We start from the raw sequence: 21552 nt of genomic DNA, 5'->3' as shown, positions 1-21552 counted from the left end.
TAATATAATATAATAATACTGTTTGAGTTACATAGTGAATAGGATAAATCTCCCACAGTAAACAGAAACGAGAACAAAATGATGACACTCTTGGAATTGGACACATCAATACGAGTTCCTTACACAGTGAGTGAGTGAGTGAGTGAGTATGGTTTTACGCCGCTTTTAGGAATATTGCAGCAATATGACGGCGGGGGACACAAATGGGCTTCACACATGGGCTTCTTTCTGAAAGTATTGTCCTGCCATATATTTATGCATCGTATTTCATAGTCACCTTTCCGTATTTGCTTGTGTAGTGATCATGTGACGCCCGATAACAAAGTAATCGATTTGAAATGACATTTACAGAAATTACAGAAACTCACACAACTGCATAATCTGTGATTGGTTAGGGTATACATGTCACGTTAATGTCAAAGATTTAGAGGTGATGTGAAATGGGGTTTATCGTCGCGTCCAAGATGTTTTCACTTATAAAGCGACGTGCATGCACATGTGTGTGTGTGGCTGCTTGTACTAGTTCGGACTGATGCCGATTTATAGTGCTAGCTCACTGATATACCATGCCGCAGTTTAACATGAATACCCCACTCAGACACAGTATACTGACTCCGAGCCGACCAGTCCTTGTTTAAGCTCCTTCATGCCGAGCACCAGGCAGGGTAACAACAAGTACCATCTTTTAACGTCTTTTGGTATGACGCGGCAGGGTATCGAACCCCTGACCTTCCGCTCTCCGGGCGGACCCTCTACCACTAGACCACGGAGTAGGTCACAAAGATTTATAAAGAAGAAAACAAACTGATCGAGGCTGTAAAACTTCAATCTGAAACTAAACTGACTACCAGTGCATCAGTATGTTTTACTGCTTGTTACAATTAAGTGTCTATTCTCGCCTTTGATAACTTAGGAATGTTCACTTATACCCTGGACTTAATCAAACGGATTATCTGAACAGACACAATGTCATTTGGCCCATATTCTATTCGCCAAAGATTGAACAACGAAATTATTCCGATGCGCCAAGCTCAAGGGGATTGCTATTTTAGCCCAAGACCTGTTGATGATGCGGTTCTTTCGTCAATACATAGCAACCACACAGAGCTGTTCACACCAGGGACATCAAGAAGCCCGTGTCCAGAGTGCGGGCCAAATCTCTCAGAAGGCGTGGTCTTCTCATGCTGCTAATTGATAACGTCTAGTATTTTACCATCTCTGCTCATGCGCGGCCGTCAACAAAACCAACAGATAGTAAGACATCGATCAGTTCGTGGTTAATTTGTCTGCGATGTTGAATGGTGGTAGCACACTTGAGACTGGTACAGGTGTGATATTACCTGAGAGACAAGTGCCTTGATGTGGAGTGCATCCTGAAGCATTGTGATTGATTTCTCATCAGGTAATTATAAAAATCAATAAATTTCAGAAACCTTTTTCTATCAATCGCGGATCAAGTTTCAGGCAGGCGTATATGAATGTGTTAAATGTACGATAGTTCATTTCATTATATTGATACCCATGCCTATATAAACTTAAACCTCGTTAATCCGTTCAAGTGGGCTCTCTATTTGTTCATATAATAACTCATTTCCAAATGTCTTTGTCCAATATGAAGTTATATAAGTTTGTACGTCCGTAATCCATATTAATGACTGAATGGTTAAAAAACATTAAATGGAATTGGATTTTGGTATGTTTTCGGATACTTCACGAAACGTTTTTATATCATCTCATTTGGTCCTATTGCAAAAAGTCCAAGAAGTTATTGGTATCAATTCTTACTTTTTCAACAATGTGGCTGTAATATTAGAAACGCTTGACGTATTGTGAACACATGGTTGACATGTATACCTCTCTATGCTAATTGTGATGCGTATGTTTTTGCGGGTGTTTTAAATGTTTTCGTTGCAAGCAATCTGTTTCTTCTACTCCTTGAACCGTCCTGCCATATTGAAGTACATAACATCCACGCGAGATAGTAACCAGATTCGTTAATCCACCGAAACGGTTTCCATTGGCGTAAAAGGCAAAATAGCGGTAAAAGTTATATCATTTAATTGCTGAAAATCAGTGATGACTTCGTTTTTCGTGAGAGGAAACGTGTTTGTTAACATATATCTCCTGGCTAGTCGCACACTCTCTGTTCAGAGATCCTTGAGAGTTTTCTCAAAATTACAATGGTTTAAACATGTCCACGTGTCACATTCATACGTTTTTGTCATGACTCAAAGCGGGAAGAAGCGGCATAGATGTAAATGAAGTGTCATTCTACATTCCATCATGCTCATCTTCTCGCTCATCATTAACTTTTGTCATTTTTACCGTTATTATTGATTGCACATTCAACGTCGACGATCGTGTCACGTTTCTTCCTGTTTATGAAGGCGCTACATAACTGGGTATGTGCGTCAGCGGAGCACCAGCCCAAGTATCGATTAAACAAGCACTGGAGGAAGGCATGTGAATAAACCTGTGGTCTGAAGCGGTGAAATCCGGACAATAACAGTACATAATCAGAGAAGAACATGGAGGACGCATTCTACTCTCAGCCAATTTACATGTTACATTGTTACATTAAGAAGTAAATCATGTTTTCAACGGCATTTAATCAAGCTCAACAACTTGTTATTAAATATTAACACGTTCATTATCTGGAGCCTCAGGTTACGTCTGCGTTCAGCTGCTTGTTAAATAAAAAGACATAAATCTTGAGGAGGGTCATTATTAGCAATTCTGTTTAGCCAAATACAAGCCCAATGTAGTTAGTCAAATGTCACATTTCAATAGAACCGGACCATGAGTACTGGTTATGTTGTTTGTATAGACCTCCACTGAGGCTCCACTGACCTCCACTGAGGCTCAACTGACCTCCACTGAGGCTCCACCAAAACAAAAGACAAAACCGATTCCCTAATCAAAAGAACTCTCTGCTGAAAGCAGCGTCCATCCACGATTCCGACTATAAAATAAGCATGTGTTGATGGAAATATTTGTGATACTAGGTGTTGGCTAAAATGTAAGCGTATCCTGCTCCTCCGGTGGCAGTGTTAACAAAAACATGCAAAAGACAGATTTTATCACCAAATGATGTACTCCCTACATGGCCTGAATTGAATTAAAATATAAAAAAAACTTTTTGGTTTTCAGACACCAAGTGTGAAAGGTTTCCATTTCAAGTTTGTTGTTTGTTTATTGTTTAACGCCGCACTCAGCAATATTCCTGCTATATGACGGCGATCTGTAAATAATCGAGTCTGGACCAGACAATCCAGTGACTGACATCATGAGCATCTATCCACGCAATTGAGATACGATGACATGCATCAACCAACTCAGCGAGCTTGACCACCCGATCCCGTTAGTCGCCTCTTACAAGCATTGTCGCCTCTTACGACAAGCATGGGTTGCTGAAGACCTATTCTCTACCGGGAGCTTCAGAGTTCATTTCAAGTCAAACCTGTCTTAGTTCTGCTGTATATCTGGGTTGCGCAATATACAATATAGCAGCCGCGTGATAGATCTTTCAAGCCAGTAGACTGGTACACATGTACCGGTGCAAATGCGTTAATTATTTCAGGTACGATACATGATTAATGATACCTGTACAGGTACTTATACGTTAAAGTCTTTAGAGTACGAATGCACAATTATTGTGGTATGAAGGATGACTACCGAACACTCGCTACTCCATCAGTTTGGCACTTTGAATTAAATTTGTGACGAAATAGGCAGTGCTGATACACAGTGACCTAACCAGTCATACAAATACAAAAAGCTGACCTGATTTTACCGTTGAACGTCAGCATACAATATTAGCTTTTGAAGGTGAATGCATATTAAAGCGTCGTTTTAAGACGCGTGGGAGAGTTACATGTATCGAATAGGGAAATTGGCAAGAATGTGTTCATGATTTTATTTCGAGACATCCACCTGTAAGTAGAACGTGGATAATATATATGTCTGTTAACACCTCGTAGAGCATAATTGGAAATTTAGCCAGAAAGATCTACAGATTGTATTACATGGTAGTCTTGATTCCGTAACGGATACGAGTATCGGATAAAGAAATGTTCATGCATCCCACCAATGAATATTTATCAAGGCCGTATTATATATCCCCAATTGCCATATTGTTACATCCGAGGGTCATTTCATGCACTGATTTAAACTATCGGTTTACTATGTATTGACCAGTTGCACAGCATTGTCTGGGACATGCTACAATGTATTTATAGACGTCATTTTCGCATTCCGCCTCCACAAATAGACCTGCCGAACGGCTGTTGCACGAAACTGGCATTTCGACATTATCAAAGATCGATTTCGTTACCTTTGTACGTCAAAGAAATCCATGACATGATGTGGAATCACGTGGCATCGACGCACGAAAACGTAAATCCATCGGCATTTGAACACATTCACTCATATCTAAATTGAGGACGTAAATATTTAACGTGTAAGACCACTCGGGATTGTCCCAGCATTGTAATAATGGCCTAGATGTACTCCTACTCACTCTGCTGCAGATCCACTCCTATACTTCTTCTCCGTAGGCGGATAGACGTCCCCTTAGAACGGCAGTGCAACACAAAAATTCATGTATAGTCATTACTATCCATTGCAAAAAACATATACAATTAGAATCATTTTGGTATAATCTATAACCCTGAACGGATCAGTAGACTTACGCTGTCATACTGAGGGCGAATCTCTAATTTGAACAATTGATAAGAAGGTGCTGACTCACCACTGTCGTTGTTGATGAAGTCACGTTTTCTGTGTGTCATGTTCGTTGTATAATGAGCGTTACCTGTACCCAACGGCTTCAACGTCATCAGAACTATAAAATTATACTTCTTTTGCCATTATTATTATTGTTATCTGTTTCAAGGCTATCGAGCTTTGTCATAGATGCCACGTGAATATCGAACGACCCCGTCGGCTTTATTATAATGTAATTTCATTATGAATTGTTTTGCTCGTAAATAATGCCTAGTAGATGTTGTATTTATCGCGAAGACCTTTTACAACAGAACGTCGACAATCCAAACGTCTTTGATTAGCGTGATTTCCGACAAAGTAAGATGATTTAAACATTTGGATTTATGGGAGCTCCTGGTTATCTGATTACGAAGTCATAGATTTGCTTCTGAATAATAATATAATTAATCAGCACAACACGCAGCTAAACTACACACATGCACATCAATATTTGAAGGCGTGGCCAAAAAAAAAGAACCAAGAAATGTATAACAGCGTTCAAATCTTTATATATTATATTATATTTTATTATATTACCCGCGGTTAAAGGTTTGATACTTTCCCAGAACTGAACCTGTCATCATTGTCTAGACTTGGACAATTGATCAAAGATTTGCTTTGATTACCATTATGTGGAACAAAGACCGTAACCTGGGATTCCTTAATTACTACCTGCTGGGTTCACGGCGGTGACACTGACACCAGGGCCAAATCCGCCAATACTGGCAGCAGAAGCAACAAGCACGCCTAGTGTCTACATGGCTATAGGGCTTGAGACAAATCCCTAAGTCTTCAGGGTCACATGTAAACGTCAAAATCCTCATGTCACTGTTTTGTGTATTTAGAATGAGTCGAGGGCATTGGTTGCCCTTGATTGAAAACAAGGCTAACAAACCTTGATGACATACGACTGATGTGAATGACCATATTGAAACCTCATGCTGCACACTGAAAACATGGGAAAGACAAAACCACTTTTCGGCAAACAATCACTTAGCAAAATTGTTAGGATGAAAATATATGAAAATGAAAAACAATTCTTGCTAATATGTACATAACTGCAACTTATAAACTGAGCGGCAATAGAAAGTATAGGTTGGCAATTTGTAATTTTCCTAAAAACGGCGATAACTTGTGGAAAGTGGGTATTGGGAATATGATAACCCAGGAACAGGTACCAAAAAACACCTCACCCGATCGCGCCACCTTTGACGGCGCTCCTGCGGTGATTAAAAAAATTGGTGAAACAGGTTTCCCGCCTATGGCATAAACTGCACGTGCATGTTAGCTGTATAAATGCGTTCGTCTGAACTGTATAACCACACGTGATGAAAGCACACAAAAGAAATGCCACGACTGTCACAGGAGCAGAGAGAGAGAGCTATCGGTATGGCCGAAATGGGGGCAACACAGGTCCAAATTGCCAGAAGGTTTGATTACCATTGACAGTAGCTAGGCTGATTCAACGGTACAGGCAGACAGGGAGGACACGGGACAGGCCTAGAACCGGACGACCCCGAGTGACAACACCACTGGAAGACGGGCAGATACGGCTCATTCACCTGCGAAACAGATTCGTAACAGCGACGGCAGCAACAGCGTTGGGACATCCCATTAGCCAACGTACAGTACTACGACGACTTCGTGCTGCTGGAATCCGAGCGCATCGTCCTTTCCGAGGAATGGTACTGACTGCTCAACATCGACGCCTGAGACTGCGATGGGCGAGGCAGGTTCGACGCTAGCAAGTGAGAAATTGGCGTCGAGTGCTGTTTACTGATGAAAGTCGGTTTAACTTGTTTCGAAATGACGGCAGAGAACGAGTTTATCGACGCAGGAGGAAAGTTTGGCTCCGGCGTGTATTCGAGAGGTCCATCCATTCGGCAGGGGAGGTGTCATGGTGTGGGACGGTATTAGTGGAGATTAAAAGACTGATTTGGTGAGTATACAGGGAAACCTGCAGTACAGAGACCAAGTGTTGCAGCCAGTTGCATTCCAGTCCACGTCATCAGAAGACTGACGTCATCGATGAGGCGGCGTATCACAGCATGCATGTCATACATGCTATTGAAGGCAACTGTGTCGACAATGAACTTGTAGTGTGTCTGACAATTTTTTGGTGACATTTCAGACAACTTTTGAAAATGAAATTTCTTACCCCACCATTGATTACCTTGAGCTTACATTACCTGTGATTGCACAATTTCATCCAAACTGTGGTTGATCAATCATTTGTTACCCCTCCCTAGATTATATTATAATTCACAACAAAACCTCTTCTTGTTATTTTTTTATCGATCATGGAACTCGACCTATACTTTCTATTGCCGCCCAGTTTATATTTTACCGGCTAATATGTAATATATATTCAATATTCATGTCTTGTTTTGATGGCTTCGTGAAAGAGGAATTTGATTCTGTTTGTGATTCTGAGACATCGCGGTTAAGTAGGCTCTACTGACCATTGTAGTTGTGGTAATAGTATATCAAAGAGAATTTAAATGTCACCCATTGAAGAGCTGGAGAAAGTTAGACATCATCACATTTTGCACAGCCCTTGCCAGTTCCTAAATACACGTATAATACATGAGAGATTAGTTTAAACATTCCCTTGGCAAGACCCTGTACTATAAGCTTGGAAATGGAAATCAATGATGGTGCCATTTGCCTTCGTCAAGGAATCTTAACGTTGCCACTTGACCTGCCATAGGTAGTTTCCTCGATCATATCAGTGACACATGTAGTCAACAAATGTCAACAGGTCAAAAATAATATGATCCATCAACTATTTCTTGGCCTCGCTATGTGCCATCGGTACTGTCTAAGTTCATTAGGGTTTGACTTTTCTTTGTTCTACAATTCTAGAATAGAATCAATAGGGTTTTTTAGTGATGCAATCTCAAGCCCAACTCTTGAGTGTAAGAATTCAGCGGGATTGTCCTGACATTCCACCGACAAGGCTATCTATTTTTTTCAAGCAATTTCCCTTTTCGATCAAGTTTAGAAACAATTGAGCATTGGCAGTCATTACCAGTAACCCAGGGAAAGCCTCTTGTGTCTGTTTGCAATCACCCTTTGCCTTTGTTGGTAGAGCTGTATTTGACCTTGGCATCCATCACGCATGTACATGTATGTTCAGTAAGCTGCACATTGTGTAGATCGCTCTGTCACTCTGTCAGTTATGGTTAAATGTTGTAAGGTATGTTAACTATATAGATACAAAAAATACTATTTTGACGTCATGGAAACCTTACTCTTTTACCAATTAGATAGCCCAGCGATGCTGTGTAAGACATTGTGCAGAATCGCGTCCCTATGGCGAGACAGGACCCGCCGACTGTGGATTCGAATCGCAGATACGCCCTGATTATGATCTCCAGTTGTACGATTCCGACTATTTCATACGCATGTTTTATGAATCCTATCAAATAGTTATGATACCAAATACAGACACATGCAAAGGCATGGTAATTATTTGTCTGAAAGAAACATGGGAATCTTTGGTACAAGTCAAAATAAGGAATTGCATCGGACATCATATTTGTCAATCAGCTATCACAAAACTTTGTGAAAGTTTTACTAAGGCTTTGAATGTTGTAACCCTAATCAAACAACTTTTGAGCAAGCCACTCTCCTCTAACAGTTCTGGAATAGGAATATAATCATAGGGTAATATGTTTTACTGTTCTGACAGATTGCATTTATGTGCACCTATTGCGTTTTAATTGGAAGCCAAATATGAAACGTTCCTAATTAAGCAGTTAGTAATATATGCCAATGTTCGCGTACATGTTTACTTGTACTGGACATAAATAGATGAGTCATACATTTATAACGAGAGAAAGAGAAAGACAAAGCAATCATCTTGACCTTTTCAGCTCTGTGAAGCCTTTGTTTCATCTAAAGACATGCCTCGTGGCCAGATAATGTGTTATTCCAATGGAGAATCGTCACGACATCGGTCTCCTTGCTGTGGGCATATGGATGACCCGGTGACGGATGCTCAGAAGGATTGTTTTGACAGCTCATTCCAAATACGCTTCCAGGAGTACCTTCCTAATCATAATTGCTCATATTTATATATTTATGTTCGTGCTTTACTCGTTTTATACAATAACATAATTCATGTAGTTACCTCTAAAGGGAATGAGCTCGAACCCCCCCCCCCCCCCCCCCCCCCCGAGGACCCCACTAGTCATATCACCGTTGACATGTAAAGGGACTAGCTAAACGAATATGTGGGGATGTTCAAGAACCATCATCCAGACACGTGGCGGTTACAGTCGCTAAGGGTTTTATGGATTGTCTTTATGAGATTACACTGAACGTTTTCGGACAGCGATGGTCAATGGTCTTTTATACCAGATTATTACAACTTTCCACATCTATAGTTATTGTGATTCCCAGTTCGAGTTTACCACAGCACTGTCTAAACTGTTATTCACGCAATTACAATAGTGAAGATTACCATCATTATCTGCGTAATCGTTATACGAGAGCCTCATTTTCCCGGTGGTTTCTATTCATCCTTCATATTTCTGACTAGATGCAAGCGAGACCATAAAGTTAGCCATACATGGTCGATAAAACAGGGTGTCTTTAGTTAATTTCCCGGTGTATAAAGGCACAAAGATAAGGTTCAGGTTGTTATATGTATCAGATACTTAAAATCCAGTTCGACACACAAAGGAATAGAAGTATGTGCTTGATGTAACACCCTGTTATTAATAGTATGTAAACATGCACGCCCATGTAATAGCTGTTCAGCTTTGCCTCTTAGTCGTTACATAATGCTGTCATTACTGTCCTCTTCAGTGCACCTGAAATAGCCTCTGACATTTGCTAAACGGTATTGCACAAGATTTACGAATCTTATTAAGAGACCCTGCCATTTAGAATGTCAATAGAATGAGTTCGTGATAGATAGGATCACCAGCCGTTAAGATGCAAATAGAATAGGTAACGTGACATACTGTACACTCACTTTTAATCATGCTTTCGATACACAAAGATCTAATTATGGGCTAAATACATAATCACCATCGACTTATAGGATGTCTGTGGTCCATGCCGCAGTCCACGTTTTTAATAGTGACACGCTATGGTCCATGTCGCAGTTCACATTATGAATAGTGGCATAGTATGGTCCATGTCGCAGTCCACGTTATGAATAGTGATACACTATGGTCCATGTCGCAGTCCACGTTATGAATAGTGACACACTATGGTCCATGTCGCAGTCCACGTTATAAATAGTGACATACTATGGTCCATGTCGCAGTCCACGTTTTGAATAGTGACACACTATGGTCCATGTCGCAGTCCACATTATGAATAGTAACACACTATGGTCCATGTCGCAGTCCACATAATGAATAGTGACACACTATGGTCTATGTCGCAGTCCACGTTATAAATAGTGACACACTATGGTCCATGTCGCAGTCCACGTTATGAATAGTGACGCACTATGGTCCATGTCGCAGTCCACATTATGAATAGTGACACACTATGGTCCATGTCGCAGTCCACGTTATGAATAGTGACACACTATGGTCCATGTCGCAGTCCACATTTTGAATAGTGACACACTATGGTCCATGTCGCAGTCCACGTTATAAATAGTGACACACTATGGTCCATGTCGCAGTCCACGTTATGAATAGTGACGCACTATGGTCCATGTCGCAGTCCACATTATGAATAGTGACATACTATGGTCCATGTCGCAGTCCACGTTATGAATAGTGACACACTATGGTCCATGTCGCAGTCCACGTTATGAATAGTGATACACTATGGTCCATGTCGCAGTCCGCGTTATAAATAGTGACACACTATGGTCCATGTCGCAGTCCGCGTTATAAATAGTGATACACTATGGTTCATGTCGCAGTCCACGTTATGAATAGTGACACACCATGGTCCATGTCGCAGTCCCAGTTTCAGTATGGTGACACATTTACAGGAACTTGTATCGTAGGCAGTAAGTGTGTTCCTGTGAGGGCACGGGGGATAGGTGGGGATTCAGGCGCTGCAATTCGCTGAGTTGGGTTGCTTCCCTTAGTCTCCCCAGGATCTGTTGATCGTAGGTTCGAAATCAGGAATCTCCCTGATTATGACCCTTCATGTGCCATACCTGCGACATACTTTCACCAAAGTGTGCGCTGTGGGTTTCTCTAAAGCATCCATGACAAACTGGCATGCTGTGATAAAACTGAGATACTGTTCAAAGCGTCCTTAAATCCCTCTCACTCACTTACTGTGTTCATGCTTTAAGATAAATAATAGATTAACATAATTATTAATAGAAACTGGTGCCTAACAGCTTTGAAGAGTTTTGCGTAGAGTTCTCAGCCACTCCTATAAATCTAAGATAGTCTCTTCTGGATATAGGTTGGCGAACGTATTGCCCAACAGGAGCCGTGATGCAATGATGTTGCTGATTTAGTATTTGGTCAACGAGATCCTATCCATGAACGATGAATTTATATACGTCCTATTTAAATTGTGCAAGGAATGAAGACACCAATGCCAAATGATTTATCAAGATAACGTTGGTCATCGTTTGCAAAACCTATCCCATAAGCATGAAAATATTCTTGTGATCAGTTATATTATGTCTGCATACATTATGAGTCCCCCTCTCTATTGTTCAAAGCTCTACCAACCTCACACAGTATGTTGTCCCAAATCAATGCCATTGAGGTCACATGTCGGTCATTTACTGGTCATGTTCATCAACGTCCTACATGTATCTCCATCTGACCATGGGATTGTGTCCAAGCAATGAATCTTCCATTGTTATTAGCTTGGTCAGTGGACAATCAATACACCTATAGTCTCCGAGCAGTGTTACACGATCCTTTCATGCACACTAGTATAAGTGAACCGTCTACATGGGCACAGCGTACACTACATAATCGAAGCACCACAACCACTGATATCGCAGGCCAATTATACATAGGTATCATTTAGTGAGCACTGCCAATTCCGATGAGTTCCTGGCAAATCGTTTGCTGTTAATGTATTTTAAATTAAATGTCTTAATATTTTGCAATTTGTATTTCTACGCTTGTATGAATTCTGATGCAAGGGTAGGAAGATGGCGTTTGTATAAGTGTATCTGTGTGATAACAAATCTGACGTTTGTTTCTTGCAGATCCTCCCCGATTCGGTGGCATCCGGGATGGATCAGCAACAAGAATATAACTCCTACAAGCACCTGTTGGAGTCCAAGAACTTCACAGCGTTTCTCGGATACCCCTACAACTTCACAGGGGCGGAGGACATACTTCATGACTTTGAGCACAGCTACTACACTCGTATGACATACAGAACAGTGATTCTGCTGTCACTGTATGCCCCTATCTTTCTCGTCGGACTCGTGGGGAACATCCTGATCATCTGCACTGTAGCAAGTGACAAGAATGTGAGGAAGGCCAAGAACTACTACTTGTTAAATCTAGCAGCAGCCGACCTTATGGTGACGCTATTCTGTATGCCGATGGCGATAACGACTATCATATACAGATTATGGATATACGGGGAATTTCTGTGTAAAGCTATAGTGTTCGTGCAAGGTAAGTTCATATGTACTGTTTTAAGGCTATTGATCTATGTATCTTGGTTGGAACCATGTTTATGTTAGATATGTCATAATGTTGCTCTATACGACATACATCAAAACAGTTCATGTTCATATTTGCATATACATGTCAAAACAACTAAGATTGTAGTCGAATGCTCAAACAAGGTTAAACATATATATTCGTATGCCCAGTATAAAACATATATTTTTCGCCCAATCTGTGCAATTGCTCATTGCGTGCATTAGGCAGCCGTTCGCCCAATGCGAGCAACGAGCAATGCAGCTTGCCAAGTGCACGCAATGTGCAAACAATAATCTGCTCATTGCATGCAAAGGGCAATAGTTTTGAATGAAAAGTAATTGTCCAAATATTTCACACTATGAGCACAACTAGCTTGCTCATTTCACGCAATGGGAAGGTAATGCCAAAAGCACACAATTGAAATTGGTATTGTTTTACATGTTTTGTTTGGCAATTATGCATAACCCAACCCATGCTTGTAAGCAGGAAAAGGGGGCGGTCGGGTAGCCTAGTGGTTACCCGAGTGGTTTCGCCCGTCACGCCTAAGACCCGGGTTCGATTCCCGACATGGGTACAATGTGTGAAGCCCATTTCTGGTGTCCCCCGCCGTGGTATTGCTGGAATATTGCTAAAAGCGGCGTACAACCATACTCACTCACTCACTGTAAGCAGGAAAAAAACAATTGTGTGAATAGATAAAGTTCAGCGAAGATCATCGTTTAGGTGAATAGATCCTTATGAAATATCTTTGTCCTTTCGACTTCTGTGAATAAGATTTTAAAACTCACGTCACCGTCCATTGCATGCATTGGGCAAACGGCCTGCCAAATGCACGCAGTGGGCAGTTGCACAGATTGCGTGTAACATTTACACCATAGCGCAACATCGATTCTAACCGTGTTTCAAACCGCATTTCAGGTATTGCAGTGGCCAACAGTATCTTCACGCTGACTGCGATGAGCATCGATCGTTACATCTCGATTCAGCATCCTGTAACAGCACATCGGGTGACATCGCCGGGACAGGCACTTATCATCATTTTGGTTATTTGGATCGTATCAGGCATTTTCATGGGACCACTTTTATATATAAGAAAAATTGACACATTGGAAATGCCACAATTAACTGTGATGCAATTCTGCATCGAGGACTGGCCGCAGGATTATGATCGTCAGGCATTTGGTGTATTTCTTCTGTTCATGATTTATATCATCCCAGGGGGCACTCTGGCCATCTGTTATGCGCATGTCGGTAAGACTCTTTGCAGCGATGATATGTGCAGGGAAAGCTCCGACAGCAGCACAAAGAGACTGTTCTCCAGAAAGCGTGCCGCTCGTATGCTCATCATACTTGTGGTGATATTCATGATCTGCTGGCTTCCATACAACATAACGTCACTCAGTGTTGACATCGCAGAAGAAAGTGAACCGGTCCGATTACTTCCCTTTGCTCTTTGGCTCGGACATGCGCACAGTGCAGTGAATCCGGTGATGTATTGGCTGCTGAACAGGCGATTTAGGGACAAGGTGCGCAGTATGATGAAGTACATCAGAAGAAGCAACATGTTTCTCAGTTCTCCTACACCAGATTACGTGTAATGAGGAATGAAGTTCTTAACAAGAGACGCTGGGCTAAATGCATGTGTGCATGGCATGGTACTTACAGTAACGTTTTCCTCCAGTCTCAAGGGTTCAAATAGGTTTTTTTTATAATACGTTCTGACATATGAGGAGAATCGATCAAATCACAATTGATTAATCTCATTTCTTTGACTTGCCATACTCTGTTGGCCACTGTCTAACGGTATTCAGACAGTTCTTCCTTGACAAAATGAGTAATCATTGCTAAATCGGGGTATTGTTATTAAACCAAATACCAATGTAATTATGTAGTCGCACAGGGCGAATTTGTTCGTCACTTTTTTAACACTCAACTATGTTAATTTGTGTGCAATTGTGCTGCTTTTAAGGCGGTTGTCTTTCATGAGGTTTCAGTTGCACGTTCCGTTGGTGCATTAAGCAGTTTTATCATCACCGTAAGTAGTGCAAGCTTGCCCAAAACAGTTTGACCATCGCTCTAAGTTGTGCTACTGTACTTAAGCAGTCTGACCATCGTAGTAAGTAGTCCAAGCTTCTATTAAGCGGTCTGACATCGCTGTCAGTTGTGCTCCTTTGCATTAAGCGGTCTGACCATCGCTGTTAGTAGTGTTTATTTGCATAATGACATTTCGTCCTTGACAAACTGAGTAATCATTGATAAAAGAACAAATTCTATTTTAATGATTTAACAATACATTTATTTACATTTAACTATAATTGTGCTGCGTGTAAGGCGGTTTCGTGAGGTTTCAGTCGCACGTTCCGTTGGTGCATTAAGCGGTTTGTTCATCACCGTAAGTTGCGCAAGTTTGCACAAAACAGTCCGACCGTCTCTGTAAGTAGTGCTACTTTCCATTAAGCGGTCTGCCCATTGCTGTAAGTTGTGCTACTTTGCACAAAACAGTCCGACCGTCTCTGTAAGTAGTGCTACTTTCCATTAAGCGGTCTGCCCATTGCTGTAAGTTGTGCTACTTTGCACAAAACAGTCCGACCGTCTCTGTAAGTAGTGCTACTTTCCATTAAGCGGTCTGCCCATTGCTGTAAGTTGTGCTACTTTGCACAAAACAGTCCGACCGTCTCTGTTAGTAGTGCTACTTTCAATTAAGCGGTCTGACTATCGCAGTAAGTAGTGCAAGCTTATATTAAGCAGTCTGACCATCGCTGTAAGTAGTGCTACTTGACATTAAGTGGTCTGACAATCGCTGTAAGCAGTGCTACTTTGCATTAAGCGGTCTGACTGTCGCTGTAAGTAGTGCAAGCTCATATTAAGCAGTCTGACCATCGCTGTAAGTTGTGCTACTTTGCACAAAACAGTCCGACCGTCTCTGTAAGTAGTGCTACTTTCCATTAAGCGGTCTGACCATCGCTGTAAGTAGTGATACTTTGCATTGTGCTGTCTGACCTTCGATGTAAGTAGTGCTACTTTGCATTGTGCTGCCTGACCATCGCTGTAAGTAGTGCTACTTTGCATTTAGCGGTCTGACCATCGCTGTAAGTAGTGCTACTTTGCATTAAGCGGTCTGACCATCGCTGTAAGTAGTGATACTTTGCATTGTGCTGTCTGACCTTCGATGTAAGTAGTGCTACTTTGCATTGTGCTGTCTGACCATCGCTGTAAGTAGTGCAACTTTGCATTAAGCGGTCTGACCATCGCTGTTAGTAGTGATACTTTGCATTGTGCTGTCTGACCATAGCTGTAAGTAGTGCTACTTTGCATTAAGCGGTCTGACCATCGCTGTAAGTAGTGATACTTTGCATTGTGCTGTCTGACCTTCGATGTAAGTAGTGCTACTTTGCATTGTGCTGTCTGACCATCGCTGTAAGTAGTGCTACTTTGCATTAAGCGGTCTGACCATCGCTGTAAGTAGTGCTACTTTGCATTAAGCGGTCTGACCATCGCTGTAAGTAGTGCTACTTTGCATTGTGCTGTCTGACCTTCGATGTAAGTAGTGCTACTGCATTAAGGGGACAGACCACCACTTTAAGTAGTGCTACTTGGGCATAATGACAGACTGGTTCTTCCTTGACAAAATGAGTAATCATGGCCCAGTGAACAATCGGGGTATCATCATTACTTCAAGTTCTATTTTAATGATGTAGCTTCACAATACAAATTTGTTCGTCAATTTGTCAACTTTCAACTAGGTTAATTTGTGTGTAATTGTGCTCCGTGTAAGGCGATTGTCTTTCGTGAGGTTTCAGTTGCACGTTCCGTTGGTGCATTTAGCAGTTTGATCGTCACTATAAGTGGTGCAAGCTTGCATAAAACAGTCTGACCATGGCTGTGAGTAGTGCTACTTTGCATTAAGCGGCATGACCATCGCTGTTAATAGTGCAAGCTTACATTATGAGGTCTCACCGTCGCTGTCAGTTGTGCTACTTTTTGATAAAGCAATGTGACCATAGCAGAAAGTAGTGCAAGCGTGTATTTCCATCGCTGTAAGTAGTGCTACTTTTCATTAAGCAGTCTGACCATCGCGGTAAGTAGTGCAACTTTTCATTAAGCAGTCTGACCATCGCTGTAAGTAGTGCTACTTTGCATTAAGCTGTCTGACCATCGCTGTAAGTAGTGTTACTTTGCATTAAGCGGTCTGACCATCGCTGTAAGCAGAGCTACTTTGCATTAAGCGGTCTGACCATCGCTGTATGTAGTGCAACTTTGCATGAAGCAGTCTGACCATCGCTGTAAGTAGTGCAACTTTGCAGTAAGCGGTCTGACCATCGCTGTAAGTAGTGCTACTTTGCATTAAGCTGTCTGACCATCGCTGTAAGTAGTGTTACTTTGCATTAAGCAGTCTGACCATCGCTGTAAGTAGTGCTACTTTGCATTAAGCGGTCTGACCATCGCTGTATGTAGTGCAACTTTGCATGAAGCAGTCTGACCATCGCTGTAAGTAGTGCAACTTTGCATTAAGCGGTCTGACCATCGCTGTAAGTAGTGCTACTTTGCATTTAGCTGACCATCGCTGTAAGTAGTGCTACTTTGCATTAACCAGTCTGACCATCGCTGTAAGTAGTGCTACTTTGCATTAAGCAGTCTGACCATCGCTGTAAGTAGTGCTACTTTGCATTAAGCAGTCTGACCATCGCTGTAAGTAGTGCTACTTTGCATAAAGCAGTCTGACCATCGCTGTAAGTAGTGCAACTTTGCATTAAGCGGTCTGACCATCGCTGGAAGTTGTGAAAGAGACAATATCATTTTATATATGTGAGTTATTGTGGGTATCACTGATATGTTGTAGGTTCTTGGTTTATAGACGGTAATACAATGATTTCGTTCGTACTTTGAAGTAGCGTATAATGCATGTGTTATTTTGTACTGGATTTTATTGTAATGTTCGAATCCTTACTACTCTGTCAATCACCTCTGTTTAGTTCATGAATATGCCAGATATCCCATGTCAATGTCCTTGCACGTTGTTGATGTAATAGTGTTGTGTCTGGTATTACCGTTACCGTTATTGCTACGTATCATAATCAAACAGCGTGCCGTAGATACGCATTTATCGTTAATGTGACCTTATACTGGCTGCCCTTTTCCAAAACGATCAGACAGCACAGGTTTTAAAAAAAGGAAAAGGATCCACACGGCTATGAAGACCCAGTCGAGTTAAGCTAAGTGTTAGAAAAGTTTTGTTCCATTTCCATTCAAAATATGTCATCCAAAAAATATAAGCAGTAATATATATTAGTTACGATTTGTTTCATTAATTTAACGCTTGTCTCGGTGGGATTTATCACTATAATGCAAGTCATTGTTTCATTCAGTGCAAATATGTGATGCATATAAACAGTTCACAGTCACGATAACTTCATATCTAATACCTGTTGTAAGACCCTTTTTACAGGCAGCTTCTGTGTAATTTGCTCACTTTTAGTGTTGGGCTATTTGTATATATGGCGTGTTGTATTGCCAGCTTTTGTAGAAATCGATGCATCAAGCTACATCCCATAGCTCAAACCACTTAAATATGTGCATAACTTAGTTTAGATTTGTCAGGATTCATAATCTTCAAAATTGATTATATATACAAATTCGTGGTAATTTGCACATAATCATGATTGAGTTTTAGTTTACGAAAATATCACATCTTTCCTCGGATCACTTCATTTCTCCAACGGATACATTATCTTTTTTAAAAACTGCCTTTTTATGTAAACCAATCCGAGATCTTTTACATTCAAATCATACATAGTTTTCTCTTTTTGTGTTTCTAGTCACACTTTATCCCATTTGGCTATAGTTTTGGTTCAGGTTTTACATAGTAAGATGTTATCCTCTTGTACATACATCTGGGACCTTAAATCTGAGTTGTTCTTTCGCATTTTTGCATTTCATTACCTAGATGATACACTATGTGATACAAACCCGGTTATTATTGCTCACCGAACCAGTTGATGTTCATATAAACCCTAGGCTATATGTTCGCAGCAGTCCTATCGACACCAGTTGAACACACTGACACTGTTTAACCATTTCTCACTAATTTCCTGTCGTACTGAATAGGATCTGTACAATGCATTGCCCCTGAAGCAGACATTAAAGCTTTCTAAATGGGATCGAGCGTTGAGACAAATGTGCGCGCAAGGATACTTAAGTGAATATCAACGCGGAGGAGGAAGGGATTTATATATTGAAATATGTTAACATGTTCACTCATACGCACAGTTTGCAATATATCAAATTGTACATGAAGAATGCAATATGGAGAGTATATAGTATTTTCAAAGTAAGAAGCAGGGTATCCCCTTCTGAATTCGCTGACCAGTCGTGCCAGAATCTGATTATCCATGGTTTGAATCCCAAATTCACAATGATTCTTGTTCCAGGTTGGTCAGCTTCAAACACGCGCAAGTGGGTTTTTACCAAACTGGTAAACATCAATATCAATCTATCACATTTTTGTTTCCTCACTCATTAGGCTTACACGCCGTGACACGGAAACCCTGTTCAAATCTGCGTTAACCTCAACTTACTCATTGTTAGTTTTCCTCCCACATGTATATTCCCTTGTCAGTGGAATGTTCTGCTTACATATACCATCACTCACTGAATACATCCATTTATCGATTCAAATGCCGAACACAACGTACAGGTTCCTACGAGAAGTGCCTTTCAACGTGTCAATAACGAACTGGTCCAGTTCTATGAAATAGAACCATAACCAACTCCATAAAACTCAAATAACACTGTTATCGCAGACATGTGTCTTAGTGTGAAACGCTTTGCTGTTGTGTTTCTTTGAGAATTATAGCTTATGGGCTATTCATACTTTTAATTGTGACTTTGAAATCATTCATTTGATTGACACGTACAGCAAATATTGAAAATAGTGTACAAGCGAAACAGAAAATAACTATCTATCGTTCATTAGCCAAGATATATGTACGTCAAGCTTTATCGAATTGTTTTTTATACTGTGTACATTGTGGTTCAATGTACAACACATTCCCGGTTTTACAGATACAACATGTTAATACAAGTGTAACTGGTCTCTCCACGACCAAAGGTTATAAGTTGGGACCGACCATTCAGTATTGGTGTGAAGGGCTTCGGGGGGCTGGCATCATTATTTGAGAGAGGATTTGTTCACTCAGCACTTCAAGACTTACAATGTTCTTCTCTGAAAGGAGGAACTAAACAATGTATTTTACAGGACATCCAGAATGTCTAGTGAACGTTATTTTGGGTAAATCATGAGGACAGTTTATTTTAGCCTAGGAATCCCCCCCTCCCAACCCGAATACAAATGGTCGATCGCTAACAGACAGAACAAATATTTTTATTACATGCCGAGTGCAATGACAACTTGTGATGTATAATTGTATTGTTAATTTTGCTACTCATAAATCGTTGTGACAGCTCCATTTTGTACTATTGTTACAATAAAATGTTAAAGAAACTATACATCTCATGTTTTTACTTTACAGGCAAAAGCTTAGAGATATGAATCCGCTTTTTCCGGATTTGAGAATGTTGTCTTTACACTTGACCATGGTAAATTGCTAAAATCATTCTGTAAATACATTCATATATACGTACGTGTGTCAATGAAAACCTTGACATGATACATTTAGTTTCACATCTGTGTTTTTGCATAACCTGGAAAGGAGTTTAAGTTTGAGCAAAGGAGTATATTTGCTGCACCATGCACCAAACATTTTCTCCCATGAGTCAAATATTTTAATAACGCTAAACATTAGCTGAATTAAGTTAACGAAATACGTTGAATGATGATTCAGGTTACTTGTTGACACAAACTTATGTATTTGTAATAGAAGCGAGAAAATCCATTTCCATATTCATACGATTATACGATTCCGACTAAACCATGAACATTTGTTCATGAATCCCTGTCAAAAAGTGATGATACAATGAACTGTGAGCAATAGAGTTAGTGTCATGATACTTGCTGACACACCTTTATGCATTTGCAAATAGAAAATATGAGTTTTGATCAAATGACACTTTGCGCGCCTGTGGGCAAAATGCGTTTGCCTATAGGCGAAACATTCCAATAAGGCTTTCAATTAGCTGAATTAAATGAGTTGACTTATGTGTCATGATACTTAGGGAAAAACCTTTATATATTCCAAAACCAAACCATGAAGTTTGAGCAAAGGAAAATATTTTCGCCATTGTGCGAAAAATATAATAACTCCACAAATTAGTGGGATTAAGTCAAAATGAGATGAATTATGTGTCATGATATTTGTAGAAACACATTTATAATATGCAAAACATAAACGTGAGTTTTGAGCAAAGGAAAGTATTCTCGCTAATCGGCCATACGTTTTCGCCCATGGGCGACATATTTTAATAAAGCCACAAATTAGTTGGTTTAAGTCAAAAATAGTTAAATTATGTGCCATGATACTTGTAGAGACACCTTTACAAATTTCAAAACAAAAACATGAATTTTGAGCTAAAAATATTCTCGCCCATAGGCCAGCCCATGAAATGTTCCCATGAAATGTACCCATGAAAACAGCATGTTGAATTTCGAAAATACCCTTGACCGAGACTGGCCACAGCATGGAGAGTTTCTGAACAAATGGGTTTCCCGAATTAAAATGAGACGTGTTTATATATTTAGTATTAGTTTGGAATGCAGATTTTCGCGGACACTCGGTGTTATCACTGATTTCCAGTGATCGACTCATATAATGTCCACAATTATTTTGCCTTTCTTTCCCAATGAAATCCATTTCGTCAGACAAACGTAACCGATTATTGTCTGGCGTTGACCATTTAGTTTGATACAATTTCAATCGCCACTGCATGAACCCTCTTGCACTTACATCATCAGATGGTGAGTGTGTAGACTACAGAACTAGATGGTCTTCATCGGTTAACAATAAATCACATCAGAACGTACTTGACTTTTTTGTCCCCCTTTTGTTGCAGAATATACTCAAAGAATATACTTCAGATTTTTCAACGCATATATTTTTTGTTCATATGCGTATCCAATCTTGTTGATTTTATTTTTGTTGTTGTTTTTTTGTTGGTTGGTTGGTTGGAGTGAGTGAGTGAGTGAGTATGATTTTACGCCGCTTTTAGCAATATTCCAGCA

General features: G+C 40.5%; 1 protein-coding gene across 1 annotated transcript; it reads left to right on the top strand.

Annotated features, from left to right (window-relative positions):
- The first annotated feature begins 1275 nt into the window (after positions 1 to 1275).
- LOC124114068 (QRFP-like peptide receptor) lies at positions 1276 to 19836 on the top strand. Its single transcript, XM_046474610.2, has 3 exons — positions 1276 to 1402; positions 11927 to 12347; positions 13296 to 19836. Exons 2-3 carry the CDS (start codon positions 11954 to 11956, stop codon positions 13973 to 13975), a joined length of 1074 nt encoding a protein of 357 aa, XP_046330566.1. The 5' UTR covers positions 1276 to 1402; positions 11927 to 11953; the 3' UTR covers positions 13976 to 19836.
- The last annotated feature ends 1716 nt before the right edge of the window (positions 19837 to 21552 follow it).

The sequence above is a fragment of the Haliotis rufescens genome, unplaced genomic scaffold, assembly GCF_023055435.1.
Source record: "Haliotis rufescens isolate VD_foot unplaced genomic scaffold, xgHalRufe1.0.p SCAF_1, whole genome shotgun sequence".
NCBI lineage: Eukaryota > Metazoa > Mollusca > Gastropoda > Lepetellida > Haliotidae > Haliotis > Haliotis rufescens.
Note: the sequence above shows the minus strand (reverse complement) of the source record. Positions and strands in the feature narration are given on the sequence as shown.

What these genes read in the sequence shown, in the direction of transcription:
- LOC124114068 (XM_046474610.2), top strand. Translation starts at nt 11,954, where the DNA reads ATGGATCAGCAACAAGAATATAACTCCTACAAGCACCTGTTGGAGTCC. An exon ending in AGCTATAGTGTTCGTGCAAG is followed by an intron (nt 12,348 to 13,295) that starts GTAAGTTCATAT and finishes ACCGCATTTCAG; the next exon opens with GTATTGCAGTGGCCAACAGT.